The 15913-nt window shown below is 48.7% G+C and overlaps 1 protein-coding gene across 1 annotated transcript in view; it reads right to left on the reverse strand.

The window, feature by feature from the left end:
* The window catches only part of LOC106813778 (plectin-like), a 39928-nt gene that overhangs the window by 4697 nt on the left and 19318 nt on the right, over nucleotides 1–15913 (reverse strand). The window contains exon 2 of the mRNA XM_014817998.1: nucleotides 14355–14416. Within this exon, the coding sequence (XP_014673484.1) occupies nucleotides 14355–14416 (62 nt within the window). The remainder of the gene's footprint in view (nucleotides 1–14354; nucleotides 14417–15913) is intronic.

The raw sequence follows: 15913 nt of genomic DNA on the forward strand, positions 1-15913 counted from the left end.
TGTCGTTGCGTTACAATGTTCCGTTCCGTGTCGTTGCGTTACAATGTTCCGTTCCGTGTCGTTGCGTTACAATGTTCCGTTCCGTGTCGTTGCGTTACAATGTTCCGTTCCGTGTCGTTGCGTTACAATGTTCTGTTCCGTTATCCGTTAATCGATCCCACCGTTATTGGTCTTTAGTCGAATTGTCGACCACTGCTTTAGCTTGTTACAGGGAACGACGTACGCGCGCACGCACGCACACACGCACACGCACGCACACGCACGCGCTCGCGCGCACACAGGCGTGCAAGAAATGTCGACAGATTTCAACGTTTCCACGCCATATTTGTCTTCGCATGCACGCACGCCCATGCACGCACGCGCGCACGCACGCACATACACGCACACGCGCGCAACACGCACGCACGCACATACACGCACGCGCGCGCTCAATCCGCGCTGCAACCTTGCCGCGCTCCATCCTTGTCGGTGCGATTACCGCCAGCGTCAAACGCGCCTCAAATATTGTGACAGTTATCTCAATATTTTGCCAATAGATAGCCAAACTCATCTCTCTAACCTTCTCCTCCCCTCCCCTCCCCCTTCCTTCCCTCCACCGTCCATCTACAACATTGCCCCCCCCGGGTGAAGGTAACGATAGCCGACTCATCTTTGCAACCTTCCCCTCCCCTCCCCTTCCCCTTCCCTCCACCGTCCATCCACAGCATTGCGCCACGGCCTCCACCCCCGCGTGAAGGTAACGTGAACTGAGAGCTCGGTGTTGTTCACAACATTGTATGTGATTCACACGCTGATCGTCCGAGATTATGAACCTTGGGCGGAGTCCTCCCCCCCCCCGTGTCCGCTACATAGACTGACTCCGCAAGTCGTTGAGAATGAAGCTCACCCCTGCGGGTGCCATCCGTGGGGAACTATGGTGTCTGTCTACAGCCTACATTTCTCATATTATATCAGCGATCTCCTATATCTCATATACATAATAGGCCTATATATATTATATATATAATATAATAATATATGTCAGTATATAGACTGGCTCTATACGTCGTTGTCGGCATCATCCTTCTAGGCGACAGCCGCGGGAACTTTTAACCGTAGTCGGTCTAGGAATCGGACGCAAACAATGGCGTCCATTGATGGGAAATGTTCGATGAGTGACGTGTGCTTGTCTGTTTGACCATCAGCTACTACTATACAGCTATATATTTGAGCTGCGCTGAGAGAGAGACAGAGACAGAGAGACAGAGAGGAACCTTGACAGGTGTGTGGGTGGAGGCGGGGGAGGATAGTCGCCTCGTGTGTCCATGCATTCCTCTGCCTGTTTACTTACGATGATTTCTACTCGCTAACGGGTGTGGGAGGGAGAAGGTGTGGCGTGGCATTTAAATGGCAAGATGATCTTAAGCTCGCGCGTCTATAGTTCGCAGATTCCAACCTTTCTACCTTGCCTATTTTTGCAAGTAAAAGATAAAAAGATAAGCACAAGACACCTCACGCTCGCACGCACGCACACATACACACACGCACGCACACACACACACGCACGCGCACGCACGCGCACGCACGCACACCCGGCGCATACAGCAAGGTCATTCCGGTCATACCACTAGCAATCTAAATCTTCATCTAAACCGTCTTCCCAGCCAGAAAAAAAACTGCAGATTACAGATTACAGAATCCAGATCGAATGAGCGTTAAGAGCAGCGGGTGGTTTGTATTGTTGGGCTGGTATTGTTGTGCTGGCTCCGTGCGATGATGAGGGTGTGAGGGAGGGGGAGGACGGGACATGAGTAGAGCGTCAACATGACGGAGTGGTCATCGACGATGGTCAATACAGTCGAGTGCGGCCGCGCCCCATGTCACCTGAACAACTTCTCCATCCAACTACGTGTGTCTGCGCGCGTGCGGCAGTGAGCGTGAGTGCGACAGTGTGCGTGCGGTAGTGTGCGTGCGGGTTCGTGCGTACGGCAGTGTGCGTGCGGTAGTGTGCGCGTCCCTGAGTGAGTGCGTGCGTGCGTGCGTGTGTGCGTGCGTTCGTGCGTGCGTGCGTGCGTGCAGGTTCGTGCGTGCGTATGAGCTCGTGCGTGCGTGCGTGCGTACGAGCTCGTGCGTGCGTGCGTGTGCGTGCGTGCGTGCGTGCGTGCGTGTATATTTACCTCCCGTGGCAAAGCGCCCGTTTTTACATGCCCACCGTGTGACTTTTAATTCCACTACTGGGCCAGTACAGCATACTAACAGGTGGGGTCTTACGTATAAATGCCTCCACAATACCCATTACTTATATATACTCGGACACGGCCGTACTACGTAGCAACGCGTTCAATTATTCACTGCAGCAACAGAGAGAGGCGCACGCAGTCAAAGAACGTCCCCTCCTCGACTAATTACTATTAAAACTTAATACCGATATGTTACGTGGCCCTCAGAGCTGTGCCTGTCCGGTTTTTTACGCGCTCCCTCCTCAACTATACCCTTCATTCGAAATCATGGTCACCCGCCCCTCACGTGCGCTATAGCCGAGGGATTTTAACTGTTATTAAAAATCTTTTAACTATTTCTTTTCGAATAACGTGAACATGTTGTGATGTTGCGAGTTCCTAGGGGACTGGGAGCAGCATTAATATTACAAGGGGTTACAGAGAGAGGGCCATATCTCTCTCTCTCTCTCTCTCTCGTACGCGCAAACACACACACATACACACACACACACACACACACACACACACCACACACAGCTCACGAACACGTCACACAACCTATGCGCCGCACGCACGGCGACGCACGAGTTACGTCGGTGGCGGTGCGGGATGAGCTTGTTAGGGTCGCGCGGGCGGGGCGGTGGTAGGTGGGTAGAGCGGGAGCGCCCACACGGTTCACACAGGCCACACACAGCGCGCGCGCACACTGGACGACACACTACACACACCACACCACACACCACATACGCGCACACACACCACCGTATTACACACTGACCCGTTCTCCTCCCACACTAGCCGACTGCTATAGCTATAACACACTGGGAAGAGTGTTGTCCGCGCCGTCCGCGGTGGCATGTACTAACCGCGCGAACAAACATGAGGCGAAATAAAGAACGAAGCACGTTTGGCCGACCATACCGCGCCTATACGGAGCAGCAAGTGACCGCATCCAGCCTCACCTGTCGGGGATGGTGAGGCCACCCTGTGTATGAAATATACATCAAGAGTACACTAATAGAGTACATCATGTACAGTAGATGTATAAGAATATAGCTAGATGTACATACATAAGAGTAGATTAATAAGCACAATAGGCCGCCATTTTAGGCGGTAATCGTGGCGAGATTATCAGCTGCGTGCAAGATTACGATTTACAGCAATACCTAAAAATAATGTAAAACGAATATCAGTACCACGAAGGTGAGTGATTTAGTGGTCATATAAGCTGTAGGAACGTATACACTTGCCTTCTTTATTGGGTGAGAAATTTTGATCGAGAAAAATCGTTAAAATGCGGGAATGGGTGTCTCAGTCTTGTGTTTATTATCTACTCTCTAGACATACATAATAGGGGGGGGGAGTTGACGCTCCCGCAATTAAAAAAAAAAAAATGGTGCTTTCTGAGAGGCATCTGAAGCAGTAATTTTTAGTGGCCTTTGAAATTAATAGGGGGAGGTCGGACGCGCCCGGACACCGCCACCTAGATCCGCCTGTACGACTACAGCGTAGTTTATATGTGGTACGTGCGTGCGTGCGCCGTAGTGGCGTCTTTGCGTGTATGGTCTTGGCGGCTGGAGTAAAACACGCCTGCTGCAGATTCGCTGCCATTCGAAAAGCACATAATTATACACAGTTAGATGAACGTTACAGTTATTATACTTAATTATATTATCTATATTAATGTTATATTAGTTAGCGTATAGTAATAGACGTTAATACTTGCGCGCCTGGTGTGGGTGTGTGTGGGGATAGGGGGGGGGTGTTGCCAGAAATCTTTTAGTCGTACAGTAATTTTTAAAAATACATTAAAATATGTGTTAATACCTAATGATTGTAGACAAGTTCTATGCAAATATGCTCAACCTTTCTCTGTGTTGCAATAATAAGTAAGCACGGAGTGCAATAGAAAACAATGTTCTTAGTCACTCACCTGATATGTACGTAATGATTACAGTTGTAGAGCCGACCATGTTGCTGCCAGCATCCCCTCCTGTGCACGCGGGCTGGGTGGCAGGCCCCCTAGTGAGAACGGTGGCTGGGTGGGAGCCGCCCGCCTCGTGGAGATGGTGCTGGGTGGAGCGCCCCCTATTGGAGACGGTGCTGGTGGGAGCGGCCCCGTAGTGAAGACGTGTGCTGGTGCGAGGCGCCCCCTAGTGGAGACGGTGCTGGGTGGGAGCGCCGCCCTAGTGGAGACAGTGCTGGTGCGGAGAGCGCCCACCCCTATGGAGACGGGGACTGGCGCGTGATGTGTGGCAATGATAAGCACTGCCCTCGCCTCTCTCGCGGTCTCTCTCTCTCTCTCTTCTCTCCTCGTCAGGTTCTGCTCTCCTCTCTCTCTCTCTAGCCATCTCTTCTCTCTCATCTCTCTCTCTCATCTCTCTCTCTCTCTCTTCTCATCTCTCTCTCTCTCTCTTTCTCATCTCTCTCTCTCTCCTCTCTCCTCTCTCCTCTCTCTCTTTTCTCCTCGCTCTCTCATCGTCCTCCTGTCCTCTCTCTTCTCTTCTCTCTTCTCTCGTCTCCTCTCTTCATCTCTCGTCCTTCACTTCTTCGTGATGATCTGCCGCTGCCATGCCTTGAGGCGATTAGGGTGTGGGACCAGCCGAGCGAGTTCTCCGATGTACTGTCTAAGCCGTAGCCGCGCCAATACCTCGCTGATAGACAGTGTGGTCGCTCCCATTTCCACATCTTAGGTATATTATTATAGCGCGGGGTAGAATTCTTCGTATCCCGTGCCGATCCCCCTAACCGGCCGCGCCCGCACCGCCCTCTCCCTCCCGCTCTCCTCCCTCCCTCCGTCTCTCCCCCACTTCCCTCCGCCTCGCCTCACCACCCCTCCTCCTCTCCTGGCCTAACTAACAACTGCAGCAGGTCGCGCCGGGGGTTCCCTGGCCTTCCTCTGGAAAGAAAGACGCAGCTGGGTAGATTTCTCCGCCCTTCCCCTCCCCATCGCAGCTAATTCGCAGCCTCCGCCTGCACCACCGACAAGGAAAAAATAATATACAGTCGGCGGCCTCGTGTAAAAAACGCACGCTCTCGGAAAACCAGTTCTCCGACGAGAAGCGTGTTTTAAACCTATAGGGGGGAAAAACATTACTTCCACCTCTGACCCCCTGTCGACACAGTAAAAAAACTGCAACCCGTACACGACTACTTTTAATTCCTAACCACGCGGTTTATTGATCCTTTTAAAAGCTCCGTTTTCCCGCCATTATCAATCACAACCCCTTCAGGCCACCATTAAATAATTTCTTGTTCTCATCACTGCCAACCTGGAATTTAAAGAGCGCGAATACATCACTAGGCTATTATCCTTTTTAACGGAGTTTTAAAGAACGCGTGTTAAAGTACATGCTGGTCATTTAAGATCGAAGACATGCCCAGTACCGGATATCGGGTCACGTTACCGCAACAACTAGATCCCTGTTCGTTATAACCTAGAAAAGCACAAATCCACGATCATTTGTTGAAGCTGGTATAATTAATTAATCCATGGTTCAATGAATCCATCCGCTAATAGGTACGCCAGCATTTTACTACAGATTGCACATTGTAGGCTATATTGCTACATTGTTGGCTAATATTGCTACATTGTAGGCTATATTTGCTACATTGTTGGCTAATATTTGCTACATTGTTGGCTATATCTGCTACATTGTTGGCTAATATTTGCTACATTGTTGGCTATATCTGCTACATTGTTGGCTATATTTTGCTCATTGTTGGCTATATCGCTACATTGTTTGCTATATTTGCTTCATTGTTGGCTAATAATTTGCTAACAGGCATTAGTTGGTTTATATCCTGGCTACATTGTTGGCTATTATTTGCTACATTGATCACTCAAGGCTCGTGACCTCTACACACGTGAAGTACATACAGTACACTCTATGTTAATGTCTCTCTCTTGCTGGTTTATTTCCAGGCATATCTGCGCGGCGGTGGTGCTTGCTGCCTACGGCGATTCCAAACGTCTCTCTCCCTCATACAGCCAAGCGAATGAAGATCAACATCAATCATGTACAACTGCGACCAGAAATCCTAATCCAGATGAGACGGGATACTAGAGAAGCGTTGCCGCAGGAGTGTTGATTACGCAAGCGCTATAATGCGCAGATGTTTGGCGCGCATTCCGCGGCAAGGCGCACGCCGAGCCGCGGGAACGCTCCTACGACAGTATGCAGCGCTGTGCAGGCTATGGAATCCGTGCGCCGAATCATGCGGGCCACGGATCGATCCATGAGCTGGCCAGCGAACAGATCCGCAAATTTTAGTGGGGGACAGGCAGAGGGTAGAGATTTGGAGTCGTGAACAGTTGTTACTATGTTATAAAAACTGTAACCGGAGTAATCTGTTCGTAACCGAGCTCGGTGTCACGCGAAAATTCACAGAAAGAAGTCGAAGTCTGACATTCGGGGAACCTTGCCGGCAGTAATGGAAACAGGTGTCTAGAATCAGTGAAATACACCTACCGGCGGCCTGCTTCGCGCGCCCAACGCTTGAGGCAACGTTTTTGCAACGTTTTCCAGATGGCGAGGCTGGCGTAGCGGGAGTTGGAAAGCAGTCGCCGCCTGCCCCGCGGCCTATAGCCCATAGACTGCACTCTGCTCGCACCCTCTCGACTTACCTTAGTCACGTCAATGGCAATCGAGGTGGGAGCGAGTGCCTTAGTCTATATATAGGCCTTTTGCACCTCGTCGAAAACCTTCTGAAACAGAGTAGGCCTTAAATACTAGAAACATTAAGCAATTTCGTAGTAAATAGATTTCGTATTTAAGTTAGCATTATATATTGAAACGCTTCAAAGGCCTGTGTGTCTAGTATAGCCCTAGTGGGTATTCTAACGCCTCAGCAAAGAGGCGTTTCTTGGCTAGTCGTAAGTAGTCTTAGTAAGTAGCTATTGGTTCAAGATAGCAGAACATCGGCTTCCCAATATTCATATGGGCCCCCAATGTATGGCATGGGGAATCAAACCAATGTATTTACATCAATATAATCTAATATTATAATGCAATATAATAGGTTAAGGGTTCGTCAAATTATTAGTAAAGTTAACTTAGCTAGTAACAGCCGTTAGTGCATTATTACTATTACTATAGCTATTCAGCTCGTGCGGTCCTGAGTATTACTAGTACTCAGTACAGGTAACTTCGTAGTAACTACTACTACTAGTTATAGTAGCTTAGTAGTAATTATTGTAAACATGTACTTGTAGTAATAGCAAGTATTCCTAGGCCGTAAGGTGTTGGAATGTAATAGCACGTCTTAATCGTGCCAGGCTATCTGAGTCAAAGCAGAATGCTGGAACATCCTCACATCCATAATGGGAAACAATCAGAACAGTCAGCTATTGGAGGCTTAATCGCTCAAAGTTCATGCGGCAGTGACGAGCAGGCTAGGCACGGCTACGCGACCTCACAATCAGCGAACTCATCGTTGGCTACAGGGCCACTGAAGTGAGTTATCGGCTAGCCGTGTCGAACTGTGTCACCGCCGCGCAGGGCAGTCAGGTCCTGCAGCCGAGCGTTTTTTTATAAAAAACTTGAAAATGCTACGTAGATGGACTCGAAGCGCATCTAATGGTGGCGATAACTTCCAAATTAATGGTCCAGAAGGCATAAATCAGCGAAACAGGGAAAGATTATTTTTATATGCCCGCAAAGCACACAGCGCAGGCCGAGCCACAAAGCAACAAAAACGAGTATTTGGAATTTATCGCGCGCCTACGGCAAAGCCGAAAGAACCTTCTGCAATGGCCAGAACTGCTGATTGACGCGATATCTAACGGCTTGATCCTATCTCCAAAGGCCCTCGTGAATAGAGTATTCTAATATAGGGCAGCAGCGTTGTCATAGATGGCGCCACAGGTGGGCGCTGTTCGCGCTTCGCGCGTTTTATCACGGCTGCAGTTTGTCCCACAGTCCATATCAGCAATGCTGGGCTGCATGCTGTTACTGCTGCTTCTTATATCGACAGAAACTGGTCTGTGGGGAGGGCTTCAGGGCAGTGTCGGAGCGCACGCGGATATCGAGGCTGTATATGCGCGTATAGGTACAGTTACAGAGAGATAGATCACACATCGTAACCCCCCCCCTTCCCCGACCCCACCCACGCCACATCTTAGCGCTGTCTCTCATGGTAGTGTGAAAGATACACTTACCTATGCTTACTATAATTATGGTTACCACGTACTGGCTTTTTACTATCATTTCTGGTATACCACACGTTTAATCGGCGTTTACTAATGGCATTCTGTTACCCACGTACTGGTTTACTATCATTCTGGTTACCACGTACTGGTTTACTATCATTCTGGTTACCACGTACTGGTTTACTATCATTCTGGTTACCACGTACTGGTTTACTATAATTATGGTTACCACGTACTGGTTTGCTACAATTATGGTTACCACGTAGTGGGTTACTATTATATTTATATCCAATTCTCTGGCTGGAGGCATAACAACTCGAGGTCACATCGGTATCACAAGACGCAACTCTATGATACACTATAGTAGTTAGGTTTACATCATGTGTATGTCGGTATGATATGCCATATGTTAACACTGATGCTGCTACATCTGCGCTCGATGTTAACTTAATGTTATTTGCATACTACGGTATTGCACATAACTCGTAATTGTACATGTACTAGATATAAACCGTATATTAGTATAAATCAGGAGTGCTTAGAAAACAAAATAGTTTTATTTCATTCCTGGTGGAATGTACATATATGTAGATTCAGCATATGTACACAGCATATGTACATATGTACACGCAGCAGCAGCAGCAGCAGCTTGAGCGGTGCTACGCACATTACATGCATACGGACACACACACGCACGCACGCACGCACGCACGGTTCACGGCGACTTATCCCGTAGAACCACGCCGCACGAAGACGGCGAGTAGTTGGGTTAGGAAGCACGCGCGGCCCACGCAGCGACGGACATCGAAGTAGGTAACCTCGATCGTGGAACTCGTTTTCGCTGCTGACGTCGATGTGAAAAGTTGCTTATGTCAAGTAGGACCGGCGTCTGCCTCGTCGCGTCAGTCGCCTAGCAGACGCTTCCCCCTAGCACCCATGATGTTCCTTCCTCTATACATCACATGAATGTTTCCCTCTAATACACACAATGATGTTCGCTTCCTCTATACACACATTGATGTTGCGTTCCCTCTATACACCGCATGATGTCCCTTCCCTGCTACCTACACCCATGATGTCCGTTCCGCTCGTATAGCACACATGATGTTCCCTTCCCTCATACACCGCTCATGATGTTGCTGTCCCAGTCTATCCAACCTATGATGTTGCGCCTCTCCGTCTAATACACCCATGATTTTTCCCTTCCTCTAGTACACGGCCATGATGGTTCCGCTTCCCTCTATACACCCATCGATGTTCCCTTTCCGCTCAAAAAAATATACACCGCATGATGTTCCTTCCCTCTATACACACAATGATGTTCCCTTCGCTCCATAACACCCATGATGCTTCCCTCCCTTATACACCTACTGATGTTCGTTCCGGCGTCTTATACACACATGATGTTCGCCTTCCCTCTAATACACCCTGATGTTCCTTCCCCTCTCATACACGCCATGATGTTCGCCTGTCCCTCTATACAACACCCATGATGTTCCCTTCCTTCTATACACACATGATGTTCCCTCCCTCTATACACCCCATGAATGGTTCCCTTTCCCCTATACAGCCATGATTGGTTCCCTTCCCTCTATACACACAATGCATGTTCCCCTTCGCTCCATACACCCATCGACTGTTCCCTTGCCCTCTATACACCTATCTGATGTTCCCTTCGTCTATACACACATGATGTTCCGCTTCCCTCTATACCCGCCATGATGTTCCCCTTCCGCGCTCTATACACCCATGACTTTCCCTTCGCCTGCTACTACACACATGATTTTTATTGGTTGCCCTTCCCTCGCATACACCGATGAGTTCCGCTTTCCCTCCATACGCCCATGATAGATATTATTTAAGATATGATCGAAGACAACAATGATGAAATTAATTATGCAAAATTATATTCAACTGCTAATTAATGAATTCACAATTAATGGATATATTGAAAATGATGTATAAATACAGCTTGATTATAATAATAATGGATGTAAAAGAAAGAAATTATCATTAGAACTTATAGAATTAAAAAATTATCGAATGGGATATGTATATATGACGAATATTCTAAGAACTTTGGGGGATCCTAGATATAATATATAAAATATAGATTTATGGGCTTGAATGAAGTTGTGGCACAAATTGTGATATATAATGTTAGATGGTTATTTTGGAATATTTATAATGTTTATTTACTGTGCATTGATAAGAATATGATTTTTTATTGTGTATTCTCAGTCTTTAATGGAAAAATTGATTATAATAATATGAATTCAAAATTAGAAACGATGTTATATGTTTTGATTTTCTTTTCCCTTCCCTCTATACACGCTATGATGTTCGCTATTCGCGTCTAATACACACAGGATGTTGCGCCTTCCCCTCTATACACCCATTCAGATGTTGCCCTTTCCTACTATACACCCATGATGTTTCCTTCCCTCTATACACCTAGATCGTTCCGCTTCGTCTATTAACACATGATTTGCCCTTCCCTCTATACACCCATAGATGTATCCTTTCCTCTATACAAACCATGCATGTTCCCATTCCCTCCATACACGCCATGATGTTTCCCCTTCCCACTCTTATACAGCCTCACTGATGTTCCCTATCCGTCATCACCCACCACATGAGTTCGGCTCTTCCCTCTATACACCGCATGATGTTCCTTCCCTGCTATACACCTCAATGATGTTCCCATTCCCCTCTATACACGCCTGATGTTCCCTTCGGCCTCTATACACCGCATATGTTCCGCTCCCTCTAATACACCCATGATGTTCGGCCTTTCCCTCTATACACACATGATGTTCCCTTCCTTCTATACAGCCATGATGATTCCCTTTCCCTCTAATACACCCATAGTAATGTTCCCTTCGCCTCTATAGCACACCAGATGTTCCCCTTCGCTCTATCCACCATGAATGTCTCCCTTCCTCTATCACACACTGATGTTTCCCTCCCTCTATACACACACTGATGTTCGCGCTTCCCTCTATACACCCATAATTGTTCCCTTCCCTCTAGTACACTTGCCATGATGTTCCCCCTTACCCTCTATACTGCACCCATGATGTTGCCTTCCCTCTATACACCCATGATGTTCGCCTTCCTCTATACAACCCATCGATGTTCTCCATCCCCACTATACACCCATGATGTTCCCTTCGCCTCTATACACGCCATGATTGTTCCTTCCCCTCTATACACGCCATTGTGTTCCTTTCCCTCTATACCCGACGGCCATGATGTTCGCTTCCCTGCTATGGGCACACATGATGTTTTCCCTTCGCCTCTATATCACCATAAGATGTTCGCCTTCCCTCTATACACCATGATGTTCCTCCCTCTATATACACGCCATGAATGTTCCCGTTCCCTCTGAATACACACATGATCGTTCCCTTTCCCACTAATGCAACCCATCGAGTTTCCCTTTTCCCTCTATACAACACTCAATCGATGTTCCTTTCCCTCTATACACCCATCGTATGTTCCCTTCCCCTCTATACACCCATGGATGTTCGCGCTTCCCCTATATACACCCATGATGTTCTCTGCCGCCCACTATAGCCACGCCATGATGTTCGCTTTTTTCCCTCTATACACCCATGATGTTTCCCTTCCCTCTATACACCCATGATGTTTCCCTCGCCTCTATACACGCCATGATGTTCCCTTCCCTGCTATACACCCATGATGTTCCCATTCCTCTATACACCCCATGATGTTCGCCTCCCTCTATAAACCAGATGTTCTCTCCCAGCTATACACCCATTGATGTTCCCTTCCTTCCTATACACCCATGATCTTCCCTTCCCTCTAATACACCCATCGATGTTCCCTTCCTCTTACACCCATGATGTTCGCCTTCGGCCTCTATACACCATTGATGTTCTCGATCCCCACTATACACGCCATGATCGTTCCGCTTCCCTCTATACACCCATACGATGTCTGCCGCGTTCCCTCTATCACACGCCATGATGTTCCTCCCTTCATATACACGCCATGGATTCCCTTCCCTCTATACACCCATGATGTTCCCTTCCCTCTATACACACATGATGTTCCCTTCCCTCTATACACCCATGATGTTCCCTTCCCTCTATACACCCATGATGTTCCCTTCCCTCTATACACCTATGATGTTCCCTTCCGTCTATACACCCATGATGTTCCCTTCCCTCTATACACACATGATGTTCCCTTCTCTATCGTATGCTTACTATGCTAGCTCTATTGCAGGTGTGTGGTGAATGTTCCCAGAGGCTGTCAGAGCACGGGTGTGGATGATCGTGAGAGTTCATGAACATCCAGTATGTTCATTAACTGGGAGAGTTCAGGAACAATTATTGTTTGTTGCGGAAGTACGTCTAAGTGTGTGTGTGTACGTATTGTGTGTGTAAGTGTGTTCGTGCGTGTGTGTGCGTGTTTACACACACATGCATGGACACGCACGCACTCACGCACCCACACACGTACGCACGCACATACACGCACGCCCACACGCCCCCGCACATATATAATTAATATGGCAGTCAAGCATAAGCGTAAATGCGTGTCTGCGGTCTCCCATAGCTAAAGGCTCCACGCAAAGGTCTTCCATTGTCTGCTGGTGATCACTCATCTACCGATGACCAGCCGGGCGACGGGATAAGAATGCATGCTATATATCGCAGTGCAAGCTTGGTGAGAATCAATGCATGCTACATATCGCAGTGCGAGCTTGGTGGCCCAGCCCAGCAACCCTGGAGACAGCGTCAATGATACGCAACGATCAGCGCCCTCTGCCGTCGACTGCCGCACCGTAGTCTCCCTGACGCCCGTACAGGTGGGAAGGTCGATACCGCGATGGTACGGTCGAAGACTGGATTCTTCTGCTGTCCCTGCTTCCCTTACGCTGTACTGCTTTGCTTCCACACACGTGCGCGGGAACGCACGCACGCACGCACGCACGCACGCACGCACGCACGCACACACACACACACACACACACGTACGCATACACACACACACGCACGCGCACACGCGCACGCACGCACGCACGCACGCACACACACGTACGCACGCACACACACGTACGCACACACACGCACACGCACGCACACACGCGCACGCACGCACGCACACGTATACGCACACACACGCACACGCACGCACGCACGCACGCACGCACGCACGCACGCACGCACGCACGCACACACACACACACACACACACACACACCAGTATATATATATATATAGCATTGACGTGCAGCATTGCCGCTGGCTGCGCACGGGTGACTGCACTACTACACGACCCGCCACATGCGGTCAGCGCTGACCCAGCTCCGCTTGCTTTGATCTATGTATACCTGGCCTTAATGAGCTTAACCTAAGCGGTTACCTAGCCCCCATGTAATTAATGACGTCATACACCTGTACCTGTACCTATCGTGCCGCGCGCCCCCCCCCGGCCGCCGCTGCTGCTGCTGATGCTGATGATGATTATGATGATGATGGTGGTGATGATGGTGCTACTGTTGCATAATTAAGTGCTATCAGCTACCACGTAAGCAGTGACCCCTGCGATTATAATGGGCTATACTGTGTGTCCGTGCGTGCGTGCGTGCGTGTGTGTGCGTGTGTGCGTGCGTGCGTGTGCGTGCGTGTGCGTGCGTGCGTGCGTGCGTGCGTGCGTGCGCGTGTGCGCGTGCGTGTGCGTGCGTGCGCGTGCGTGTGTGCGTACGTGCGTGCGAGCGTGTTACGGTTTACTTAATATATAGTAGGGGTTGTTACGGGGTACTATAATGGGTATTCATGATGTTTTCATGTTTGTTGCCGTGTATATGTTTGTCAGCAAAGGGTACAGTCAGTAGTACATTATAATCGTAGTATATGTATAATACATATATATATATATAAATATATAATATGATATATATATATATATATATATAACTATATATATATAGCATCTCTTCTAAATATATATATAATAAGTAATATACGAACCTTTTTGAGGTGCATGTTGACCCCAGTGGTGAAGGTCTTCTTCTGTATTTCATCTCGCTCGTTGGCGGCGGGGCTGTGAGGATAGGGCAGAGAAGAGAGGTGAGGCACAAACAGCAGTCAAGATAAGCTATGGGCGAACATACAATGCTGCTGGCTACCCGTATCGGGTGGGGGCCAGACAGCGCACTACACACGCGCGCACGCCCACGCGCACACGCACGCCGGAGAGCTGTCACGTAACGTCACGAATCATCAACTTCGTCTCCCACCCTGTCTAAAACTTTTTAACATTTTGCGTTAAAAGATGAATGACGAAAAACGAGAGAGGGCAGCGTTATAGGAAATGAGAAATCTACGGCGCGCATTCAGAACTGAAAGGCATTTCGCTGGACTCTGCATAATTCATATCAGACATATATATGCGGCAGCGATACACAAATTATATGTATATATCATATATATATATATATATATATGATATACAATATATATGTAATACCACGCCCACGTCAACATCTCCGAAATCTTGAACCAGGCAACTAGTTAGATACTAATCTCTAGAGTTAATGAGCCGTCCGGTATTTCATAACGAGGTCAGGTGTGAAGTGGTTACACTGCTCGCCGCGTGGCAATTACCAGGTTCCGTATTCCCCTTCCTCCTCCTCACTCCCCTCCAGCGATGCACCCCCCCCCCCCAACCCCCAAATCCCCGCTCCTCAATCAATCCTCCACAGATCATCCCCCCCCAACCCCCTTCCCCGCTCCTCATCCTCGCCACGATCACCCCACCGCCAACGGCCCCTTCCCCCCTCCTCATCCTCCAGCGGATCACCCACCCCAACCCCGCTCGCTCATCCTCCTCCGACGGATCAACCACCCACCCCAACCCCCCCTCCTCATCTCATCCCCCCCCACCGATCACCCCCACCCCAAGCCGTACTCCCCTCCTCATAGCCCCCACATATCACCGCAACCCCAACCCCGTACATCCCGCCCCTCCCCCTCCTCATAATCCTCCACAGATCACCCCCACCCCAACCCCGTATTCCCCCTTCCCCCTCCTCATCCACACTCATCGATGTTTGTGTGACATTACATTAACCTTGCATTAGCTGCCGTGGTATTCGTGATCAACGCTGTTATACTTCACGAGTATTATCTGAGAAAACAGACCTTACGAAAACACGCACGCACGCACGCACACGTGCACACACACACACACACGTGCGCACACACAGACACCGACTCGGACGCGTGGCTGAGTCATCAGCGACTGTGTGCATGGTAAGACATTTAGATCTCCGTGCGTGCGTGTAAAACTATCCCAGGGTAGCACGCACGCACACACGCACGCACGCACGCACGCACGCACGCACGCACGCACGCACGGAAGCGGCTGTTGTAGAATGTTGACGCAACGTTTCTTTCCGTCTGCAAGAAATGCATCTAAGCGCGTCTGTCTCACAACACGCTATATATATGTATATATATATATATATATATAATCATATATACATGTATATATATATATATGTATATATATATATATATGTATATAT

The sequence above is a fragment of the Priapulus caudatus genome, unplaced genomic scaffold (assembly GCF_000485595.1).
Source record: "Priapulus caudatus unplaced genomic scaffold, Priapulus_caudatus-5.0.1 Scaffold823, whole genome shotgun sequence".
Lineage (NCBI taxonomy): Eukaryota > Metazoa > Priapulida > Priapulimorpha > Priapulimorphida > Priapulidae > Priapulus > Priapulus caudatus.